The 25,082-nt window shown below is 47.6% G+C and overlaps 2 protein-coding genes across 2 annotated transcripts in view; both read right to left on the bottom strand.

The window, feature by feature from the left end:
• LOC137304385 (suppressor of SWI4 1 homolog) overlaps positions 1-25,082 on the bottom strand; it is a 56,255-nt gene that overhangs the window by 10,675 nt on the left and 20,498 nt on the right. The gene's annotated exons all lie outside the window — the stretch shown is intronic.
• Positions 12,994-17,476, bottom strand: p2ry11 (purinergic receptor P2Y11). Its single transcript, XM_067972966.1, has 2 exons — positions 17,314-17,476; positions 12,994-15,518 (listed from the first exon to the last, which is right to left on the bottom strand). The coding sequence occupies exon 2, from the start codon at positions 15,397-15,399 to the stop codon at positions 14,467-14,469; it is 933 nt and encodes a 310-aa protein (XP_067829067.1). The 5' UTR covers positions 15,400-15,518; positions 17,314-17,476; the 3' UTR covers positions 12,994-14,466.

Here is a 25,082-nt window from a genome sequence, read left to right as displayed (position 1 = left end):
GTTACCAGGACAGGAGTGTTACCAGGACAGGAGTGTTACCAGGACAGGAGTGTTACCAGGACAGGAGTGTTACCAGGACAGGAGTGTTACCAGGACAGGAGTGTTACCAGGACAGGAGTGTTAAATCATGTAATGCACAATATTATTCTGCTGCTAAAGTGAAGTTGGGCCCCTTTAAGGTCACAAAATCGAAGTGTTGATAATTAAACATCGCTTCAGGACTGAGACTGATTATTGTTTGGTGAAGGAACGAAGCAGATTTTTTTAAAAATTCACTCAGGATGTGGGCGTCACTGGCAAGGCTGGCATTTATTGCCCATCCCCAGTTGCCCTGAGAAGGTGGTGGGGGGCCGCCTTCTTGAACCACTGGCCACTTCAAAGGCCAATTACGAGTGAACCACGTTGGTGTGGGACTGGAATCACATATAGGCCCAGGCCGGGTAAGGACGGCAGGTCTCCTTCTCTGAGGGACACTGGCGAACCCTTGGATTTTTACAACAATCCGACAGCTTCACGGTCACTTTTACTGATACCAGTTTTTTTTATTTCCAGATTTTTAAAAACTGAATTCAAATTCTCAAACTGCCACGGTGGGATTTGAACTCTCGTTCTCTGGATTACTAGTCCAGTGTCAAAACCCACTACACGACCGGATCGTGCAGGCCTGTTTCAAAGCGCAGGTCAAAATCACACGGCATTTAAATGACTGCCTTTTGTCTTGTTTTAAAAAGACTGTTTTGCACCTGTTACAAAGTATGATATGTGGAGTGTGACAGAACATGTGCACACACAACTACTTTATAAATGTTAACATTACAGGAACAAATATAGACCTGTTGTTTCAGTAGATCGATTGCTGTTAATCTCACCGTCACAGTGCATCAACAGAAAACCAGTCAGTCAGTCTGGGAGGGAGAAGTTACCTTGAACCTACACGCAGTCTGGTCTAAAACAGGTCACTAAAGGAGTTTTAGCGAAGCCTGATCTGCTTAATCCATCTTTAAAGAATTTAATTGGGGCAGTACATCTGGCTTTAACATTCCTGGGCTAGGAAAATTTCAACTGTGGATTGAAAAAGGAAGACTAGCCAATCCTGGCTACCCTAGCAGACAAACCTCACCTTCATTTTCTTCCCATCCTCGTCGATTTTATACTCGATGATAGTTTTAATATTCCCTTTGAGCAATTCTTTAGGTGAAGGGAGCGGACCTAAAAATCATCAAAAACTGAGATTACTGAAGGCATATTGTTGCATTATTGTAAAGAGTTTGTGAAGCTGAGGACACAGTAACACCGTAACAGGCCTCCAACCCCTCCCTCCCCCAACACGTGACAGCTCAGGTCCAGCAGACACATCTCTCAGGCTCTTTTGCCAAGATCATCTCTGTGTCCATCCCTAGAGCAATCCCAAACTAATCCCACTGCCCCACATCAATCCCAAAGTAACCCCACTGCCCCGCAGCCCTGTATCAATCCCAAACTAATCCCACTGCCCCGCTCTCTCCCCATAGCCCTGTATCAATCCCCAAACTAATCCCACTGTCCCACTCTCTCCCCATAGCCCTGTATCAATCCCCACTCTAATCCCACTGCTCCGCTCTCTCCCCATAGCCCTGTATCAATCCCCAAACTAATCCCACTGCCCCGCTCTCTCCCCATAGCCCTGTATCAATCCCCACTCGAATCCCACTGCCCCGCTCTCTCCCCATAGCCCTGTATCAATCCCCACACTAATCCCACTGCCCCGCTCTCTCCCCACACTAATCCCACTGCCCCGCTCTCTCCCCATAGCCCTGTATCAATCCCCACTCTAATCCCACTGCCCCGCTCTCTCCCCATAGCCCTGTATCAATCCCCACACTAATCCCACTGCCCCGCTCTCTCCCCATAGCCCTGTATCAATCCCCACACTAATCCCACTGCCTCGCTCTCTCCCCATAGCCCTGTATCAATCCCCAAACTAATCCCACTGCCCCGCGCTCTCCCCATAGCCCTGTATCAATCCCCAAACTATTGGTGACTGTTAGTGTCACTGAGCTCCGTAAGCAATGGAGACAAACATTACACAGAGGCTGATCCTCTAACAGTACTAGGATCAGCACGAATCTATTCCTCTCCTGTTGTAGGTCAAGTCCATTACCTACTAACGGAGACGGAGCTCAGCTATACTGCTCAGAGGGCGAAACAAGAGTGATTACACTGCACTTGCACTCTTGCTAAGCACCATGGAGCACCCTGTCTCCATTAGCATGAAGCTGTCTCAAACTGTGGGGGCAGGTGAGAGACATAAAGCAAAACGGGGGTGCGGGGGAAAGCAAGTGTCTGACACAGTGAGTGGTGATACCCACCATTATGCTTTACTGAAATCCTACTAATAGCCCTGTTCTCAGTCTCACAGCACGGTTGTATCACAGAACTGCATCGAATGGAACAGTTTACAACGCGCTCAGGCTGTGGATGTCTGGAATCCCCTCCATTTACACTGCATTCAGAGCACCAGCAGTGGTGGGGAAACGGTGCAAGTTCACTCGCCCCCCCCCAACTCGAGTGCTGCTTTACCTTCCTCACCACAGGCGTTCTCTTCTGCTGGCCGGGCAGCTGCAAATCTCCCCAGGCCAGCAAAGCAGGCAATTAACGGAGTGACGCATCAGCCATCCTAAATCATTGTTTCGCTAAATTTTACACCTGAATCCTTGAAGCAGGAATCTCACCATCAGCGTGATTTAAAAAGATTGAAGAATTCTCACTGAGGATCCTCTTGTCTATTTCAGCTGATTCCAGTAAATGCTCGGAGTATCTGAAAGATTGATCTGGAGTAACGCAGTCCAGCGTAACAGTCAGAGCCAGAAAACCTCCAGATTAAGGGGCTAATGTATCTACTGAATAGCCACAATATACTCGCATTCGCATCCATCCCCACTCGTTCAAACCCCCATCCAAGACTCCGTAGCCCCCCAGACGAGACTTCTCCCATGCTCTTCTCACCAGCCTCTCGACCTCCACTCTACACAAAGTCCAATCCATCCAGAACTCCGCCTTGTTCACCGGGCGCCCTTGACCATTCCAGCCTCCACTGGCTCCCCATTCCCCATCCTGTTTACAGATCTCTCTGAGGCCTCCCGCCACCACCCCCACTTCTAGAACATTCTCCACCTCCAAGTCCCAGCTTGCATCTCCCATTACTCCCACCTCAGTTTTAAAAAGAGAGATTATCTGGTCATTTATCTCATTGCTGTTTGTGGGATCTTGCTGTGCATGAATTGGCTGCCGTGTTTTCCTACATTACAACAGTAATTTATTGGCTGTAAAGCGCTTTGGGACATGCAGAGGTTGCAAAAGGCACAGTATAAATGCAAGCTCTTTATTCTCTTCTGCTGCCTTTATCGCATTCTCCCTTTAGGGATGAGGTGATCTACTCGTATCCGTGTCTGCTGCCTTTGCCACCTGAGGGGGAAGGGGCTTTACAGGAATCTCCAGTGACCAGCCCTCCCCCAAATCACCCCCCAAACCACAGAGGAGCTCAATTTGCTGAGTGAAGGGGAACCAAATTCAATAGACACACACCAGCGACTTAACCCCAGGGAGTCGAACACTGTCCAGCTAAGATGACCTTTATGAAAGGCTTTGAACAGCGAAGGAGGTCAATTTAAAAAAAATAATTTGTGTGTCCAGCAGTGTGGAGGGGAGGGGCTCCGATCAGCAATACTAACCTCCGACTATTTTAACTAATTATTGTCTACCACCTGCTGCCTACCTTTCTGCGACGATCCAGCCACATCTGCTTCAAATGCATTTTCAATACTTTTATCTGGAATGGTAAAGGGTTAAAAATTCCACTAAACAACTGCAGGACGATAAACAGCAATCAGGACTGGGACTTATCTAACACCACGGTACGATGTCCAGTGTGGGACAGGTTCAAGGACAGCCATTGCACTGAAGCGAGAGTAGGAATTATTTGCAGCAGCTAACCCACCAAAACTCTGCACATCACTCAGCAAAGTTACTACAAAAGGGAAATTAGTCAAAAAAATAAAATGAGTTTGACTGGGCGGCAGACTGCATCAGCGTCCTAACACTGCAGTGATGTGGAACACGGTCAATCCCTCACCATGCTTCTGCTGATTTCCATTGCACGGCCGTGTGGAGCTGACCCACCCCATCATCATCCAAAGGCCATGGTCAGGCTCCTCTGAGTGGTCAATGTAAAAATGACCAGAGGCCTGTGAAGAGCTACTCTTCTGGCCAAAGGAAAAGAAAGGAGGATTTAAAAAGGAATTGGGTGCCATCGGCTTTTGCAGCCCTGCAACATTCACATTCAACAAATCGCTTCCGACCGACTAAAATCCTTCCCTCCACCTGGTCTGGCCTCGCAAGCCTCTCAGGTGTAAAAACAATCACTACTTCAAGATGGCAGCCCCCCATCACCAGCAAGGCCTTGCCAATGTTACCCACAGCCCTAGGGGAAAAACACAGGGATGGGGTGACATTTAGGGTATACAACCTTCACAGAAACCCACTGATTCTACCACAAGGGTCAGCCACTACCTGAGAGTAGTGCTGTAACGGGAATTGTTTGTGTATCTCCGAGCTTCTTTCCGATCTATCCCACAGTATATACAGGAACAAGCAGGGCCACAAACAACTGCAGCAAACGACAGCAAAAATTAGTAGAGATTTCTGCCAGTTTTATGCAAAATGCTGTGCACGCTGTATTTCAAATTAGTTTGACAAATGACCATGCAACAACTATAATCACACCAAATGATGAATAAATCCAGTGTACATCCTCAGATTCTTCTAACCTTGGCAAGGTTCATCCTGCATTAAATTCCTCCCGATCCATCCTCCCTTAAGGATCAGCGCACATAAAAGTTGTGAGATTATTGCTGATGCTTATTTTAACAAGAGTGAAATAAGCTGAATTTTAAAAAAACAAGCCCACTCCACCCAGAGACCACACGATTATCCTCTCTCCCCTCCCATCCTACAATCCCATGTCCTCCCCATCACAAGGACCACCTATTTCAAATCTCTGACATCCTCCTCCTCAGCCTATCACTGAAACCCTCACCCGTGCCTCCCACTTCCAGATTTGACTATTCCAATGCTCTCCTGGCCGGCCTCCAATCCCCTACCCTCCTTAAACTTTAGCTCATCCAAAACTATGTTTCTTAAATTCCAGATCAAGCCCCACTCGCCCATCACTATCCTCACTGACCTACACTTGCTCCTGGTTCCTCAACGCCTCAAATTTAAAATGTTTATCTGCATCCTTAAATCCCTTCATGGCCTCGCCCCACCCTATCTCTGTAACCTCCTCCAGCCCTACAACCACACCTCCCTTCCTATTCCTGACCTCTTGTGTGTTCCACCCTCCTTTCACCCCATCACTGGGCCGTGGTTATTCTGCATTAAAGGCACTTTAAAATCTCAGCTGTTGTTGTTGTTGTTGATTCCTTGACTCAAATTTAAAATTCTCATCCTTGATTTCAAATCTTTCCATGGCCTCACCCCTCCCTATCTCTAATCTCCTCCAGCCCTACAACCCTCCGAGAACTCTGCGTTCCTCCAATTCTGGTCTCTTGCACATCCCCAACTTCCTTCGCCCCACCATTGGCGGCCGTGCCTTTAGCCATCTAGGCCCTAACAAAACCTCTCTACCTCTCTCGCCTCCTGTAAGACACTCCTTAAAACCTACCTCTTTGACCAAGCGTTTGCTCACTTATCCTAATGTCTCCTCCTTTGTCTAATTACACTCCTGTGAAGCACTTTGGAACTTTTACAACGCTTTTATAAAGGCGCTATATCAATGCAAGTTGTTGCTGTTGTTTTAAAATACTACAGGGCTTCAGTAAATCAATTTAGCCCCACAATGGTTCAGTTGGTGAGTGTAAATTCACCAACTTAATACTGAGTTACAGGAAGGTAGCAGGTTCGATTCTCATTCCTGTCGTCAGTTAGTAGCAGGCACACTACAACACCCCTGGGCTAGAAAAAAAAGGGGAAACGCAAATCAAAAAATATTGGAAGAACTCAGCAATTCAGGCAGCGTCTGTGGAGAAAGAAACAGAGTTAACGTTTCAGGTCGAAGATCTTTCGTCAGAACTGACAAAGGGTCATCGACCTGAAACGTTAACTGTTTCTTTCTCCACAGATGCTGCCTGAATTGCTGAGTTTTTCCAGCATTTTCTGTTTTTATTTCAGATTTCCAGCATTCGCAGTATTTTGCTTCTGAAACACGAATCAAGTCACGACCCCGCCCCGCCCCAATCGCCGAGTGAGGGCTCGTCTGTGATGCTTCCTGCAGTGGAATAGCCTGCCAGCACACTCATTCTGGCGAAGTGGACCCGGAGGGCGCCCGGGGGAGCCGGACCCGGAGGGCGCCCGGGGGAGCCGGACCCGGAGGGCGCCCGGGGGAGCCGGACCCGGAGGGCGCCCGGGGGAGCCGGACCCGGAGGGCGCCCGGGGGAGCCGGACCCGACGAGGACTCTCGGGGAAAGGGGAAAATAAGGTTTAAAATGAAGTTTTTGTGTCAGAGCATCAGCACCGGGCCCGGGCCGGAGTTACTCTCAGCCCAGCCCAGCCCAGCCCAGGCTGCTCCATCTCCAGCCCCCCCCCTTTCCCCACGTGTCCTGCTGCTCGGTTACCCGGCGCCGTCTGCGGCCTACTCCTTACCCTCGTCTCCCTCCTCCTCCACCTGGTCGGCCCAGCTTGGCTTCGAGCTGCGGGAGTGAAAAGATATAAAGGCAACGGTTAGTGAGGCAGTGGCAGGCCCGCCCGAGTAAAATCACACCCCCCAGGCTCAGGCCTAGGCCCCGCTTTCCACAGAAAGTCACTCACTCAAAATCCATGGGGGACATCACCGGAGCGCAGCTCGCACTGAGGCCGGGGCTCGGCCGCCGCGCCACCTGCAGGCTGGGAGGGCGCGTAAACCCTAGGCCACAGCGCCACCTGCAGGCTGGGAGTTGCCCGAGTAAAACCTAGGCCACAGCGCCACCTGCAGGCTGGGAGGGCGCGTAAACCCTAGGCCACAGCGCCACCTGCAGGCTGGGAGGGCGCGTAAACCCTAGGCCACAGCGCCACCTGCAGGCTGGGAGTTGCCCGAGTAAAACCTAGGCCACAGCGCCACCTGCAGGCTGGGAGGGCGAGTAAAACCTAGGCCACAGCGCCACCTGCAGGCTGGGAGGGCGAGTAAAACCTAGGCCACAGCGCCACCTGCAGGCTGGGAGGGCGCGTAAAACCTAGGCCACAACGCCACCTGCAGGCTGGGAGTTGCCCGAGTAAAACCTAGGCCACAGCGCCACCTGCAGGCTGGGAGGGCGCGTAAAACCTAGGCCACAGCGCCACCTGCAGGCTGGGAGGACTCGAGACAAGACGGAGGGCGCAGCGCCACCTGCAGGCTGGGAGGACTCGAGACAAGACGGAGGGCGCAGCGCCACCTGCAGGCTGGGAGGACTCGAGACAAGACGGAGGGCGCAGCGCCACCTCTGCACCGGTGCTCATTCGGGAAAGTGCAGGTTCTAAATTCATTTCTCCAGAGGGCAGGGTCTGCGCTTGAAGGGGATAAATTCTAAACTAATCTGTGGAAACATTGTTTCAGTGAGTGAGTGAGTGGTTTATGGAACAGGCTCCTTAGGGAAACGGTGGAAACAGTATTGATTCAATCAAATGCAAATTAGATTTCTTTCAGAACTTAATATTTTGGGATACAGTATGTGAGTAATTTGAGACATGACATGGAGTAAGTGTTGCAGACTTGGGAGGAACAAGAGACTTTGGACCTGTGATTCCCAAAGGGTTTTCTTCGCCTCATGTCTGGTTCTGTTGTAGACTAATTGATAGAGATTGTTTGCTATGATTAGTCAATAACTCCATTATCACCGTATCATGCGACTACCCAGATGGTAGAAGGAGAACTTGATGGACTTGGTCTTTTTTTGTCTAATAATTCCCATGTTCCAGATTATCTGATGTCCTGCGCTGGTTAATCACCAGTTAAAACCTTGTTTATATAAAATCTCATGATTTAAGGATAACTGGCTTTCCTCGAATTTCTCTCTGCTTTTGCTGGCAGTGGAGGAGTAGGCTGATAACAATCTCCCGAGTGTGGATAACAGTAGGAAAGGTTTTTTTTTGGTGTTCTGATTTAGGACTTTTCCATCAACGAGGCAGCGCAGTTAAGGACAACTCTTTAAAAACTTCCAGCCCCACAAAATGCAGATAGAACAACGCAGCAAATAACAAATACAAGCACGAAATAGAACTGAGTGTCTTGAGCTTCATAGGGTATTCACAGGCTGTATTTGTCCCATAGGCCATAGATTGGACACCCTTAAAGGAAAAAAAGAAAGACATGCATTTATATAGCGCCTTTCACTACCTCAGGACATCCCAAAGTGCTTCACAGCCAATGAAGTACTTTTGAAGTGTTGTAATGTAGGAAACCCGGCAGCCAATTTGCACACAGCAAGATCCCACAAACAGCAAGGAGATAATGACCAGATAATCTGTTTTTAGTGATGTTGGTTGAGAGATAAATTTTAGCCAAGACACCGGGGAGAATCCCCCTGCTCTTTGAAATAGAATTATAGAACGGTTACAGCACGGAAGGAGGCCATTCGGCCCGTCGAGTCTGTACGGGTTCTCTGCAAGAGCAAGTCCCACTTTCTCCGTCCTATCCCCACACAGCCCTGCAAATTTTTTCCCCTGAAGTACTCATCCAATTCGCTTTTGAAAGCCACAATTGAATCTGCCGCCACCACCCTCTCGGGCAGTGCATTTCAGATCACAACCACTCGCTGTGTAAAAAAGTTTTTTCTCATGTCGCTTTTGGTTCTTTTGCCAAACACCTTAAATCGATGTCCTCTGGTTCTTGATCCCTCCGCCAATGGAAACAGTTTACCTCTATCTACTCTATGCAAATCCTTCATGATTTTGAATACCTCTATCAAATCTCCTCTCAACCGTTTCTGCTCTATTGTAAACAATTTTACAACACCAAGTTATAGTCCAACAAATTTATTTTAAATTCCATTTTCTGCTCTAAGGAGAACAACCCCAGCTTCTCCAGTCTATCCACATAACTGGGGTCCCTCGTCCCTGGAATCATTCTAGTAAATCTCTTCTGCACCCATAGTACCGTGGGATCTTTCACATCCACCTGAGAGGGCAGACGGGGCCTCGGTTTAAAATCTCATCCGAAAGCCGGTATCTCTGACAGTGCAACACTCCCTCAGTACGGCACTGGAAGTGTCAGTCTGGATTTTGTGCTCAAGTCTCTGGATTGGGACTTTGAATCCACATCCTTGTGACTCAGAGGTGAGAGTGCTACCCACTGAGCCGGCTTTAAAAACACTAACTTGACATCACTTCGTAAGTACTTTCTGGTTTATTCTGGTCACTACAAGCTTTGGTCCTTCATCTGGGTTTCTCAAAAAGTGGAATCTTAAGAGCAGGAATGGTGTCCGTCCCCCCTGGAACTGGAACAGCTGAGAAAATGACCTGTAAGATGGAGGTTCCCTTAAAGTTATATGTTCTTAAACACTAAGGAAATCAAGGGATATAGGAGTAGGGCAGGAAAATGGAGCTGAGGTCGATCAGCCAAGATCTTATTGAATGGTGGACAGGCTCGAGGGGCCATATGGCCGACTCCTGCTCCTATTTCTTATGTTCTTAGGAGAGAGTTTTGTTAAAAAAACGTGCCAGACATTTATGTTTTTTTTTAAACTGATTGAAATTTCTACCAGGAGTGCAATATGCCAGTTATTCAAATCGAACATAACATTGTGGTTAGCACCGACCTGCTGTCTGCACCACACCCTAGCTCCAGTATTTCACTGTCAGTAACAAACCCGACTTCCATTCACCTCAATGGGTTTAGAAGCTGTCTCACTGTGTTCTTCACAGTGTTCTGATTTTGGAAATTCCTGATTCTGGATCTTGCTCCTTCCCCCCAAAAAACTTCCAATTCACAGAGGCTGCTGATATTCTCCAGGCTCACAATGGCTGCCTGGGGGGGGGGTGTAGTGTTGCCAACTCTGGTTCGACCTATCCCTGGAGGTTTCATCACATGACCAACTGCCCCACCCGGTCGAACAGCAGTTTTTCCCCCATCTCCAATATTTTTATAACTAATAAACAAAAGTGTTCAAAGAAAATGAAAAAAAAACATAATTTTTTTAATTGCTCAATCATTTTTCTCCTGAGTTGCTCGCAGCAGTGTCCTGGAGATTAATCTTTAATTCCTGGAGACTCCAGGACAATCCTGGAGGGTTGGCAACCCTAGTGGGGTGTTGCACGGCCTGTACCCCGCTATAATACATCACCTTCAGGAGACGAGCAGGAGGTCGGAGGGAAAGTGCTGCCTCTAATCTGCCCCAACAACTTGCCACTCAAGCTTCAGTCCATTTCCCACAACAACCATTGTGTTTCTGAGGTTTCTGCTCATGCAGCTTTATTCTTCTGACTTACAGCGGAAACAAGTGCAGACAAGCTAAATGCTGTGCATAGATAGCACTGCCTTAATGTGCCATCTGCGTCATTGGTTATTGGCCATTTGCCTAATCACAATTCAGAGTAAGCATTGAACCGGAATTCACAATAAATCTACTCCAGAGGAGTTAATTCAGGTTATACCAAGTGGGGAACAGATTATTTCTCAATCTATCACTGCGTCTGTTAACTAATATCCCACCACATTTGTTCATTGAAGCTCGCAGTCGCTAACTGAGCTGTACGCAGCAGGAAAACCTCAGGATCAATCCCTGGCTCGGGTTAGATGGTCTCAGCCATGGCTCTGGTAAAGATACTGCAATTGATCCTTACTGTCAGAGGTGCTGTCTTTCGGATGAGACGTTAAACTGAGGCCACGTCTGCCCCTCTCGGGTGGATGTAAAAGATCCCATGGCACTATTTTGAAGTAGAGTGGGGGAGGTCACCCACATCCCATGAACAACATTGAAAAAATTGCACATAACATTCTCCTGATGATGGAAAACATTACACCCTCAGGCCTCTTTCTACAGGTTGAGGTATTGTTGTGGTCCATCTGGGACAGTGGACACCACATGGGGCTTTTACCCACTCAGCCATAATGGAGCCTCAGTTCGATTGCTTTAGATGTGTACTGGCCGGTGCTCAGATTATGGAGTCTGCACCCTGGGGAGATGAAACACTATCAGAAACCTTTTGGGGCCTGACCTGCCCAACTGGAAGCTCCAGGAAGCTCAACCTGACATGAGATTGGAAACTAAAATGTTTTGATTCATTGTGGGATTTGGCAAACCACAAAAATTTCACTAGTCCTCTCCCAGGATTTTGTAAAAAGAATATTCTTTTCAAATTTTTTTCTGAATTTTTATTCTAATCGAGATGAGTTCCTGTAGAAACAGAATCCCAAACACTCCCAGGGCAGGTACAGCACGGGTTAGATACAGAGTAAAGCTCCCTCTACACTGTCCCATCAAACACTCCCTGGGCAGGTACAGCACGGGTTAGATACAGAGTAAAGCTCCCTCTACACTGTCCCATCAAACACTCCCAGGGCAGGTACAGGGTTAGATACAGAGTAAAGGTCCCTCTACACTGTCCCATCAAACACTCCCAGGGCAGGTACAGGGTTAGATACAGAGTAAAGCTCCCTCTACACTGTCCCATCAAACACTCCCAGGGCAGGTACAGCACGGGTTAGATACAGAGTAAAGGTCCCTCTACACTGTCCCATCAAACACTCCCAGGGCAGGTACAGCACGGGTTAGATACAGAGTAAAGCTCCCTCTACACTGTCCCATCAAACACTCCCAGGGCAGGTACAGGGTTAGATACAGAGTAAAGCTCCCTCTACACTGTCCCATCAAACACTCCCAGGGCAGGTACAGCACGGGTTAGATACAGAGTAAAGCTCCCTCTACACTGTCCCATCAAACACTCCCAGGGCAGGTACAGCACGGGTTAGATACAGAGTAAAGCTCCCTCTACACTGTCCCATCAAACACTCCCAGGGCAGGTACAGCACGAGTTAAATACAGAGTAAAGCTCCCTCCACACTATCCCATCAAACACTCCCAGGGCAGGTACAGCACGGGTTAGATACAGTGTAAAGCTTCCCCTACACTGTCCCATCAAACACTCTCAGGGCAGGTACAGGGTTAGATACAGAGTAAAGCTCCCTCTACACTGTCCCATCAAACACTCCCAGGGCAGGGACAGCCCTTGCTGTGGAGGCGGGGTGGGGGGGTGTTGATGATTGGGGAAGAGAGGCCAACAGCATTTGTCCCACTGCACTCTCAGTGTAATCACCTGCTTTCACATGTCACAGGATTTTATTCAGAGCTGTTTTGAGGGCCGGTCTTTGCTAGTTTTGTAGATCGGAATGTGTAGGTTCAACTTTTCTCTGGTGGAATGCCTCACTGGCCTTTATAACGGTCCCTGTTCTCACTCAAGCAGCTTCTTGTCTTTCAAGTGTACTTGCATTCCTGAGATTTCTTTTATTCATTCGTAGGATGTGGGCATCGCTGGCGAGGCCAGCATTTATTCCCCATCCCTAATTGCCCTTGAGAAGGTGGTGGTGAGCCGCCTTCTTGAACCACTGCAGTCCGTGTGGTGAAAGTTCTCCCACAGTGCTGTTAGGTAGGGAGTTCCAGGATTTTGACCCAGCAGAGAATTAGAGCAGAGAATGTCCATCCATCCTATTATATCTTGTTAACCACCCTCGAGTTATCTGGTCTGTTGAATAAGTCAGGAAATCATGATTTGAATTTTTGTTGAGAAACCAGGTCTGAAATGTGTGAGAGATGGTAAGATAAATCAGAAAGTAGCGATCGGCTGAGAAGTTTGAGTTTTGAAAGGGTGCAGATTATAGAGGGAGGAAAGGCTGAGGGAAATGAGGAGTCCCGCAGTCCTGGGAGTGACTGAGTCAGAGGAAACAGTACGCTGAGTCTCGATTCCAACACAATGAGATTCTGGGGAGGAGGAAGAATATAAAACAGGTGGTATTGTGAATGAAATATTTTATTTAAAATTTAGGAAATTGAAAGCAACAATTTACAATCGTAAATCAGAGGGATTTTCATAACAATTAGCGAGTTCACAGAGCTTGGGAGTTGGTTAGGGAGGTGGAGAATGTGCCTAAGGAACCGATCACTGTTCAGCGAGCAGTTTACAATGCGGTGAACTCAAAACTGGAAGGGTCTTTAATGGTGACCGAACGACACTTTGAGCAGTGGCACAGCCTCCAGCCCTGTGACTGGGTCCCAAATAGTGAGTTCTGAATTTTAGCTGCATTGTCGGGGAGGGGGGGGGGGGGGGGGGGGGTCTTGACTGGACATCAGACCCCCTCCTTCAGAGGGGGGAGAGATTGGTGCCAGTTACCAAGGCACCCAGCTACTGACTCAACCAAGAACCTCTCCGTCAATGTACCTCAGTAACAGTCATTAGATGGTGCACAGAACAAATCCCTCACCCTCTGGTCTTCCCTCTTTCTCTTCCCTCTCCCCCAACACAGAAGGAGACCTCTGCCAGCGTGGAAGGTTTGTGAGGCCAGCCTTGTGCTGACTCTTTCCAGTGGCAGGATTGGCACTGCCCAAACAGCATAATCAGAAATTCACCCTGTAAGTGATTCCAATCCTCAGAGGGTAAATTCAGGACTTCCGTGCTCCCGGGGGAAGCTGCACTTGAAGGGGCCATGGGTTGGACCTTATCTTGGGACCCGTGCCTTAATACCCTGTAACGCAAGAATCTTGAACCCCATCACATTGGCCCTCCCCCACATTTAACTGTAGGACAGTCCCATTGTGTGATTGGTGCTCGGCTATGTTTTCAAACACCGTTGAGGAAACCTCATTTCCACTGACGACACTTCACCAGTTTCAGATCCAGAAGTAATGGCCGTCACTTTCTCAACCCAAGGATTTCCCCCAATTTATTGATCAGTGACGTTGTTTTGAAAATATAACCGCCCAGTTATGATGCAAACGGGGATGGCATTCGGGGTGCGGTGGGGTTGTGGTTATGTTACTGGGCTAGTAATCCAGAGGCTTGGACTAATAATCCAGAGAACCTGAGTTCAAATTGCACCAAGGTAGCTGAATTCAAATAAAATAAAATATTGGGAAAATAAAAACCTGGTCTCAGTAAAAGTGACTGAAGCTGTCAGATTGTTGTAAAAACCCAACTGGTTCACTAACGTCCTTTAGGGAAGGAATCCTGCCGTCCTTACCCGGTCTGGACCGAAATGTAACTCCAGTCCCACACCAATGTGGTTGACTCGTAATTGGCCTTTGAAGTGGCCTAGCAAGGCACTCAGTTGCATCCAGGGCAACTAGGGATGGGCAATAAATGCCAGCCTTGCCAGTGACGCCCACATCCTGAGAATAAATAAATAAACATGTTGACTGACCAGTGGAAGGATGAAACCACAGTCCATGTGATGTAACACCGCTATAATCACAGGCGAGGTTTAACACTTCATGATTGCAATGTGGTGACTTTCCGCCATGTACAGTTCACGCACAGCCCCCTCACATTGTCCAGTAGGGTTGCGTACAGCAAGGGGTGGATGCACATGTTGAGAGTGACCAAGCCCTTGCTCACCTGATAGGCTGTATATATAGAGCTGGGCTTTTTATCCAAGGAGTGTAACCGCCGGTACAGGTTGGTGTTCCTCAGTATGTTGTATGGGATGAAGGACACAGCGTACAACACAACCACAACACAGACCAGGAGAGCCACTCGCCTCTTCTCCGAGCTCTTCAAGCTCTGGCTGTTGTGCACCGCCCTGAATATGGAAAGGTAGGAGCCCAGGGTCACGGTGAACGGCACAGCGCACCCCAAGGCAGCCAGGAACAGGCTGTATGGGAAGTAATGGGACAGCATCTCATCACTGGCGGTGCCCAAACACTCGGACCTGTTCCTCAACACCTTGACTTCAGAGAACACAAACGCCGGTGAGGTTATGGCACTGGCGAGGACCCACACCGCCAGGCTGGTGAACCAGGCATGCTTCGCCTGTAGGTGATTGTGGGCGAACATTGGGTGCACAATGCCCAGGTAGCGGTTCAGGCTGATGCATGTGATAAGGAAGGTGCTGCCGTACAGGTTACAGGTGAAGAGGAAACGTTCAATTTTACAAATCGCCTCCCCGAATACCCAGTCCTTCCCATTGGAATAGTACAGGATCAGCAGCGGCAAAGTGATAACGTACAACAGGTCGTTCACAGCCAGGCTGAACGCATAGACGATGCCAGTGTGCCAAGGCTTGTCCCGGCAAAGGAACATCCAGATCGCCAGACTGTTACCGAGGAACGCCAAGACAAACTCCACGCCAAACACTGGGGGCAGAAATGCCTTCTGGATATCAGCAAACGAAACATTGAAGGAGTGAGCACTTGATCCATTCATCTTGTCTTGTCTCCAACCAGCCTAGGATCAACTGCTGCCTGTCCCTCTCATGTGAAGGATCGTTTGGTTGGCTGGACCTGCAGTTTCAGTCGGTCACTGGGTCAGATGGCCATAATCTCCTGTAGATAGAAACGAGTGGGGTTTAGATGGGATCCTGAAAAATGCAAAACTCCGAGCTTCAGCTCCCGTCTTTGTTTCTCTGCCATGTCCTGTTTTGATTGGGGCTGAGTGGATTCAAGAAGGTTTCAGTTTGAACCTTAATATAAATGTCCATGGCATCGAAACTCCAGGACCCTGAGAGAGTCACCAGACGGCCCCTTCCTTCTCCCACTCCCCAGTCTTTAGCCACCTCTCTAGTCAGCAAGCAAACTTTCCCAAATTGAATTTGCTTACAAATGGAAATAGCGCCTGGATTATTGACTTTGGAAAAAAACACAGTTCTCTTGCGTAATCATTCCTGGAACAGGAGGGTGGCAGGAATGCTGGTGTTTGTGTTTTTCTTTCACTATTATCCCACACCCAAGTGTAGACTGCAAGTTACTGATTACAAGATATTCAGAAACATTAACCTCTGTGGGTTCTGATTTGAGTTGTGGGGTGTTTCTCTTCTCGGTAATTAACAACCCTCTAATCAAATTGCCATAAACCGTGTTAAAACGTGTAATTTCTGACAATACAATTTCAATAGCAGGTGGTTAAAGGGAGACTTACATTTGTGTCTTTCACCACATCAAGACGTCCCAAAGTGCTTTACAGTTTCAATTAGGTACTTTTCTGAGGTGTTATCACTGTTATAATGTAGGATACACAGCAGCCAATTCACGCACAGTGAGGTCCCACAAACAAGGATAAGGACCAGATAATCTGTTTTTAGATTTTGGTTCAGGGGTAAGTATTGGCCAGAACACCCGGGAGAACTCCCCTGCTCTTCTTCAAAATAGTGCCATGGGATTCATTTACGTCCACCTGAAAGAGCAGACAGGACCTCAATTTAACTTCTCATCCGAAAGACGGCATCTCCGACAGTGCAGCACTCCCTCAGTACTACACTGGGAGGGTCAGCCTAGATCTTGTGCTCAAATCTCAAGTTGGGGTTAAACCCACAATCTTCAGACTCAGAAGCGAGAGTGTTACCCACATGAGCCATGCTGACACCTTCCGCAGTAACAAATTACCTTATCTCATTTCTAGAAATAAAAACTAATTAATGTTTCTTTAATTATAGACTAATGGTTTAGTGCTTCCATTGCTGGCTATATGAAATATTATGGGCTGCAGATCAGACAAAGTGACCTCTGGATCTGAATTCCTGACTTGCACTAAAATCTACTCCTGTACATGAGCATTAATGAAATTACGTGTCGACTTCAATCAATAAAATGTTATTTTTAAAATTAATTCTCAGGATGTGGGCGTCGCTGGCGAGGCCGGCATTTATTGCCCATCCTTAATTGCCCTTGAGAAGGTGGTGGTGAGCAGCCGCCTTCTTGAACCGCTGCAGTCCGTGTGGTGAAGATGCTCCCACAGTGCTGTTAGGCAGTGAGTTCCAAGATTTTGACCCAGCGACGATGAAGGAACGGCGATATATGTCCAAGTCACGATGGTGTGTGATTGGGAGGGGAACGTGGAGCACCCCTTCATCACCAAGGTCACTGGTTTCCTGAAATCACATGTAATTTTCACCTATTCAGTCCCCGATTATCGTGTGTTATCGAGAAGGGCACTTATTTTTTCTCAGAGAGAAATGGACAGAATTGTGGAACATGACCCCCCAAAACACCGGTAAAAATCCCACCTAATAAAAAGAGAACAAAGACATTCAGTCACAGTAAGCATGCTACGCTGATCAGAGACAGTTACTGGGAAGGTGCAAACACGAGTTACAGCAGATAAAATAATCTCCCTCACACTCACCTGCACTGATGGCAAAATCCCAACAGCCCAGAGCTTGAAGTTTGTTTTTTGCAAATGGGGATACTGTACCTAAAAGTAAACTTCCTAGTCCTTCTCCTCACTGAGCTCCTCGCTTGTACTTTTGTGGCACAACTGCACCCAGTCAAGTCTGTTCAGCAAGCCTGTCTCTACTAAAGCAAGAGGCGGAGCTGACAGTCAGTAGTGGCTGAATGCATATCATTATTTCATGTTTCCTGTGAGGGATTTGTTGATTGTGATGATACCAATGGTTCTGAAGAGGAAACTGTCGATCATTAGTCAGGCACTGAGTTCTTATTACAGCTTCCCTTAAGACTCACAACCCCAGCCTTCAGGTAAAAGAAAGACTTGCATTTATATAGCGCCTTTCATAACTTCGGGACGTCCCAAAGCGCTTTACAGTCAATGAAGTACTTTTGAAATGTAGTCACTGTTATAATGTAGGAAATGCGGCAGCCAATTTGTGCACAGCAAGATCCCACAAACAGCAATGTGATAATGACCAAATAATCTGTTTTTTTTAGGTGTTGGGATAAATATTGGCCAGGACACCAGGGAGAACTCCCCAGCTCCTCTTCAAAATAGTGCCATGGGATCTTTTATGTCCACCTGAGGGGGGAGATGAAGACTCAGTTTAACATCTCATCCAAAAGACAACACCTCCGACAGTGCAGCACTCCCTCAGTATCGTACTGGGAGTGTCGGCCTGGATAATCGGCTAAAGACTCTGGCGTGGGACTCGAACCCACAACCTTCTGTGATCAGAGGCGAGTGCACTACCCACTGAGCCACGGCTGATTCTCTATACAGAGCTTTATAGGACAGAAAGGTCCCAGGTTTGATCCCCAGTCTGTGCTGGGGGAGTAGTAGCGATGCTACGATTGGCTTTAGCCCCACTGGTTTAGGGCTGAGGAGAAAGCATTAGGGCAGCATTCTTGCTGTGGACCATTACCCAGTGATCCCTGGGGACAGGGTCAGGCTCAGCTATGATGCTTGCCACAGTTGAATATCCTGCCGACACTCACTATCTAGGCTCACATGAAGAATCAGCACTTGAGTGACATACCTACATTACAACACACCAAAAGTACTTCATTGGCTGTAAAACGCTTCGGGTCATCCTGAGGTGGTGAAAGGCTCTATAGAAATGCAAGTTTTTTCTTTACAGCAGATGAGGTTCTGAATCTCCTTATCAGTAGCCAGTGGTGTTCCGCAGGGGTCGGTGCTGGGTCCCCAACTCTTTACAATCTATATTAACGATTTGGAGGAGGGGACCGAGTGTAACGTATCAAAGTTTGCAGATGATACAAAGATGGGAGGGAAAGTAGAGAGTGAGGAGGACATAAAAAACCTACAAGGGGATATAGACAGGCTGGGTGAGTGGGCGGAGATTTGGCAGATGCAATACAATATTGGAAAATGTGAGGTTATGCACTTTGGCAGGAAAAATCAGAGAGCAAGTTATTATCTTACTGGCGAGAAACTGGAAAGTACTGCAGTACAAAGGGATCTGGGGGTCCTAGTGCAAGAAAATCAAAAAGTTAGTTTGCAGGTGCAGCAGGTGATCAAGAAGGCCAACGGAATGTTGGCTTTTATTGCTCGGGGGATAGAATATAAAAACAGGGAGGTATTGCTGCAGTTATATAAGGTATTGGTGAGACCGCACCTGGAATACTGCATACAGTTTTGGTCTCCATACTTAAGAAAAGACATACTTGCTCTCGAGGCAGTACAAAGAAGGTTCACTCGGTTAATCCCGGGGATGAGGGGGTGGACATATGAGGAGAGGTTGAGTAGATTGGGACTCTACTCATTGGAGTTCAGAAGAATGAGAGGCGATCTTATTGAAACATATAAGATTGTGAAGGGGCTTGATCGGGTGGATGCGGTAAGGATGTTCCCAAGGATGGGTGAAACTAGAACTAGGGGGCATAATCTTAGAATAAGGGGCTGCTCTTTCAAAACTGAGATGAGGAGAAACTTCTTCACTCAGAGGGTGGTAGGTCTGTGGAATTTGCTGCCCCAGGAAGCTGTGGAAGCGACATCATTAAATAAATTTAAAACAGAAATAGACAGTTTCCTAGAAGTAAAGGGAATTAGGGGTTACGGGGAGCGGGCAGGAAATTGGACATGAATTTAGATTTGAGGTTAGGATCAGATCAGCCATGATCTTGTTGAATGGCAGAGCAGGCTCGAGGGGCCGATTGGCCTACTCCTGCTCCTATTTCTTATGTTCTTATCCACGGTGGCTCCCTGAACTCCACCAACAGAACCAGACAGGTCATCTGTTTAATTAAAATCGAATAGAAATCGTTCCTCATTAGGCCACAAACAGTAAAACATTTTTTCCTTTGAATACATTAACAACTGAAGTCACAAACAACTTCAAACTTAACAATGAACGCAGGGATATTGTTATGTCAGCTCCTGTGAAGTATTATTACATAACGCACTCTAAGCTCAGACCAAAGGTAATGTCGTGGTTACAACACTGGTCTAGCAATAGAGGTCAAGAGTTCAATCAATCTGTTTTTTGGAGCTAGCATTGCAACACGTGAAAGCTGCTGCATTGGTGGATGAACCCAATTCATTCAATTCAGGGAAGGGAACCTGCCACCCCAGCCCGGTCTGGGCCTACACGTGACTCCAGTCCCATCCCAGCCCGGTCTGGGCCTACACGTGACTCCAGTCCCATCCCAGCCCGGTCTGGGCCTACACGTGACTCCAGTCCCATCCCAGCCCGGTCTGGGCCTACACGTGACTCCAGTCCCACCCCAGCCCGGTCTGGGCCTACACGTGACTCCAGTCCCATCCCAGCCCGGTCTGGGCCTACACGTGACTCCAGTCCCACCCTAGCGCGGTCTGGGCCTACACGTGACTCCAGTCCCGCCCCAGCCCGGTCTGGGCCTACACGTGACTCCAGTCCCGCCCTAGCCCGGTCTGGGCCTACACGTGACTCCAGTCCCACCCCAGCCCGGTCTGGGCCTACACGTGACTCCAGTCCCACCCTAGCCCGGTCTGGGCCTACACGTGACTCCAGTCCCATCCCAGCCCGGTCTGGGCCTACTCGTGACTCCAGTCCCACCCCAGCCCGGTCTGGGCCTATACGTGACTCCAGTCCCGCCCCAGCCCGGTCTGGGCCTACACGTGACTCCAGTCCCATCCCAGCCCGGTCTGGGCCTACACGTGACTCCAGTCCCACCCTAGCCCGGTCTGGGCCTACACGTGACTCCAGTCCCGCCCCAGCCCGGTCTGGGCCTACACGTGACTCCAATCCCACCCTAGCCCGGTCTGGGCCTACACGTGACTCCAGTCCCACCACAGCCCGGTCTGGGCCTACTCGTGACTCCAGTCCCACCCCAGCCCGGTCTGGGCCTATACGTGACTCCAGTCCCGCCCCAGCCCGGTCTGGGCCTACATGTGACTCCAGTCCCACACTACATGGACTCTCAATACTCTATGAAGTGGCTGAGTAAGCCCACACCTCCTCAGTGTAACTAGGGATGGGTGATAAATGCAGACCCCCCTGACATTGCCCCAAAGCCTATCATCCTCCCTAAGAGCCCCCTCAGACTCGGAGCCCCGTACACTGCATTCTCAAAGCCCCGCCAGTGTTAAGCTCTGATTGGAGGGATGTCAAATGTCAAACTTCTCACCTGTTTTTTAATACATGAAACCATAAGAGATAGGAGCAGGAGTAGGCCATTCGGCCCCTCGAGCCTGCTCCGCCATTCAATGAGATCATGGCTGATCTGATTTTTACCTCAACTCCACTTTCCTGCCTTTTCCCTTTGACTCCCTTGCTGATCAAAAATTTGTCTAACTCAGCCTTGAATGTATTCAGTGACTCAGCCTCCACAGATTTTTGGGGTAAAGAATTCCAAAGATTCACAACCCTCTGGGAGAAGAAATTCCTCCTCATTTCCATCTTAAACGGGCGGCCCCTTATTCTGAGACTATGCCCCCTAGTTTTAGATTCCCCCATGAGGGGTAACATCCTCTCAGCATCTACCCTATCGAGTCCCCTCAGAATCTTGTATGTTTCAATAAGATCTCCTCTCATTCTTCTAAACTCCAATGAGTAAAGACCCAACCTGTTCAATCTTTCCTCATAAGACAACCCTTCAGTACCCGGAATTAACCTAGTGAACCTTCTCTGAACTGCCTCCAATGCAAGTATATCCTGCCTTAAATAAGGGCACCAGAACTGTATGCAGTACTCCAGGTGTGGTCTCACCAGCACCCTGTATAGTTGTGGCATGACTTCCCTGCTTTTATATTCCACCCCCTAGAAATAAAGGCCAATATTCCATTTGCCTTCCAGATTATTTGCTGCACCTGTGTGTTGACTTTTTGTGTTTCATGTACGAGGACACTCAGATCCCTCTGTACCGCAGCGTTTTGTTGTATTTCTCCATTCAAACATTCTGCTTTTTTAATTTTCCTCCCAAAGTGGATGACTTCACATTTTCCCACATTATATTCCATCTGCCAAATTTTTGCCCATTCACTTAACCTGTCAATATCCCTTTGCAGACACTTTGTGTGCTCAACGCAACTTGCTTTTCCACCTATCTTTGTATCATCAGCAAATTTGGCCACAAGACACTCTGTTCCTTCATCCAAGTCATTGATATATATTGTAAATAGTTGAGGCCCCAGCACTGAGCCCTGCGGCACCCCACTAGTTACAGATTGCCATTTTGAAAATGACCCTTTTATCCCGACTCTTTGTTTTCTGTTAGTTAGCCAATCCTCTATCCATGCCAGTATATTACTCCCAACACCTTGAGCTCTTATCTTGTGCAGTAATCTTTTATGTGGCACCTTATCGAATGCCTTTTGGAAATCCAAATATACTGCATCCATTGGTTCCCCTTTATCCATCCTGCCCGTTACTTCCTCAAAGAACTCTAATAAATTTGTCAGACATGATTTCCCTTCCATAAAACCATGTTGACTCTCCTTGATTGTATTATGAGTCTCCAAATGTCCTGCTACTACTTCCTTAAGAATGGATTCTAGCATTTTCCCAATGTCAGATGATAGGCTAACTGGTAACTACCTGCTTTCTGTCTCACTCCCTTCTTGAATAGGGGTGTTACGTTTGCAGTTTTCCAATCCGCTGGGACCTTTCCAGAATCTAGTGAATTCTGGAAGATTACAGCCAATGCATCCACTATCTCTGTAGCCACTTCCTTTAAGACCCTCTGATGCAAGCCATCAGGTCCAGGGGACTTGTCAGCCTTTAGACCCATTAGTTTACCTGGTACTTTTTCTCTAGTGATAGTGATTGTTTTTAGTTCCTCCCTCCCCTTTGCCCCTTGATTTTCTACTATTATTGGTATATTATTAGTGTCTTCTGCTGTGAAGACAGATACAAAATATCTGTTCAATTCCTTGTTTTCCATTATTATTTCCCCAGTCTCTCAGGGACCAATGTTTACTTTAGCTACCCTATTTCTTTTCATATAATTGTAGAAACTATTACTGTGTTTTTATATTTCTTGCTAGTTTACTCTCATAATTTATTTTCTCCCTCTTTATTATTCTTTTAGTCATCCTTTGCTGGTTTTTAAAGTTTTCCCAATCTTCGGGCTTACCAGTAATCTTTGCCATGTTGTATGCTTTTTCTTTTAACCTGATACCATCCTTTACTTCCTTCGTTAGCCATGGTTGGTTCACCCTTTTTGTGGAGTCTTTCCTCCTCACAGGGATATATTTTTTTTGTGAGTCATAAAATATCTTTTTAAATGTTTGACACTGCTTATCCACCATCATACCATCTAATCTGTTTACCCAGTCCACTTTAGCCAATTCCACCCTCATTCCTTTATGATTGCCTTTATTTACGTTTAATACAGTAGTTTCAGACCCAAGATCCTCGTTCTCAAACTGGATGTGAAATTCTATCATGTTATGATCACTGCTTCCCAAGGGATCCTTTACTTTGCGATCATTAATTAATCCTGTTTCGTTACCCATTACCAGATCCAAAATGGCCTGTTCCCTGGTTGGTTCCCCGATGTATTGGTCTAAGAAACAGTCCCTAATACACTCTATGAACTCCTCCTCAGGGCTATTTTTGCCAATTTGATTTGTCCAATCTATGTGAAAGTTAAAATTGCCCATGATTATTGCATTACCTTTTTTACAAGCCCCCCTTATTCCCTGATTTATATTTTGCCCTACAGTGTAGCTACTGTTAGGGGGCCTATATACTACTCCCACCAGTGATTTCTTTCCCTTGCTATTTCTTACCTCCACCCAAATTGATTCGACATCTTGATCTTCTGAGCCAAGATCATTTCTCACTATTGTACTAATTTCATCCTTTATTAACAGAGCTACCCCACCACCTTTACCTTTTTTCCTATCCTTCCGAAATGTTAAATAACCCTGAATATTTAGCTCCCAACCTTGGTCACCCAGCAATCACGTCTCTGAAATGGCCATGAGATCATACCCATTTGTTTCTATTTGTGTCATTAATTCATCTATCTTATTACGAATGCTGCGCGCATTCAGATAAAGAACCTTTAATTTTGTCTTTTTACCACTCTCAAAGTGGCATTGGTTAGTTCAGGGTTTCTTTCTATATTGAAGTTGTTTACAGCTATGCATCATCAACGCTGGCAGCTTTCCGGCTTGAAAGCTGCAATGAGTAACAGAAAACCAACCGAATGAAAAGGCTGAGTATTTCCAGTAAATGACACCTCTGCTCACACATCTGGCTCCCAGCCAATTACGCTGCTCTCTCTCAAGCTCTTCTTGTCTACAGATGGCTCACATGCTGCACAACCGGGAGAGTGAGCAGCCCTCTCGCCTCAGAGTCAAAGGTTGTGGGTTCAAGCTCTACTCCAGTGACTTGAGCACATAATCTAAGCTGACACTCCCAGTGCAGTACTGGGGGAGTGCTGCACTGCCGGAGGTGCCGTCTTTTGGATGAGGCCCCATCTGCCCTCTCAGGTGGACGTAAAAGATCCCACGGCACTGTTTCCAAGAAGAGCAGGAGAGATCTCCCCAGTGTCCTGGGCCAATATTTACCCCTCAACGAACATCATTAAAAAAGATTATCTGGTCGTTATCACATTGCTGTTTGTGGGATCTTGCTGTGCGCAAATTGGCTGCCACATTTCCTACATTCCAACAGTGACTACAATTCATAAAGTATTTCATTGGCTGTAAAGTGCTTTGGGACATCCTGAGTTGGTGAAAGGGGCTATATAAATGCAAGTCTTTCTTTTCTACTGGCAATAATTGCCGTATTAGATTTAAATAATCTGCAACACGCAACCAAATTCCCTTTATACTGGCAGATATTCCACACGGGGGTGACCGGCTGGCATCACATGAGCCGCATGTACTTAATGCTCAGACAAGTGCCAAGGCCAATGTGGCATCTCTCTGGGGCAGGCAGGGTTCCTCCTGTTTAGGCTCAACTGATCAAATTGTGATTAATCCAAATCTAACTGAATTGGTTGTTTTAAATCCAGATATGTCCCCATGTCAGAAGGCAAAGTGCACTGACCCAGGCCCTCGGCCATTGACCTGTGGGCTGGAGTAGGTCAAGGAGTTGGGCTTTGTGGGGCTGGGAATTACTGCTGATGCCTGTGAAACAGAGGGAGGGGCACTGGGGGAGTGAGAGTGGGTGGGAGGGGCGCTGGGGGAGTGAGAGTGGGTGGGAGGGGGGCTGGGGGAGTGAGAGTGGGTGGGAGGGGGGCTGGGGGAGTGAGAGTGGGTGGGAGGGG

This window comes from Heptranchias perlo, chromosome 37 (genome assembly GCF_035084215.1).
Source record: "Heptranchias perlo isolate sHepPer1 chromosome 37, sHepPer1.hap1, whole genome shotgun sequence".
In the NCBI taxonomy this organism is placed as follows: Eukaryota; Metazoa; Chordata; class Chondrichthyes; order Hexanchiformes; family Hexanchidae; genus Heptranchias; species Heptranchias perlo.
Note: the sequence above shows the minus strand (reverse complement) of the source record. Positions and strands in the feature narration are given on the sequence as shown.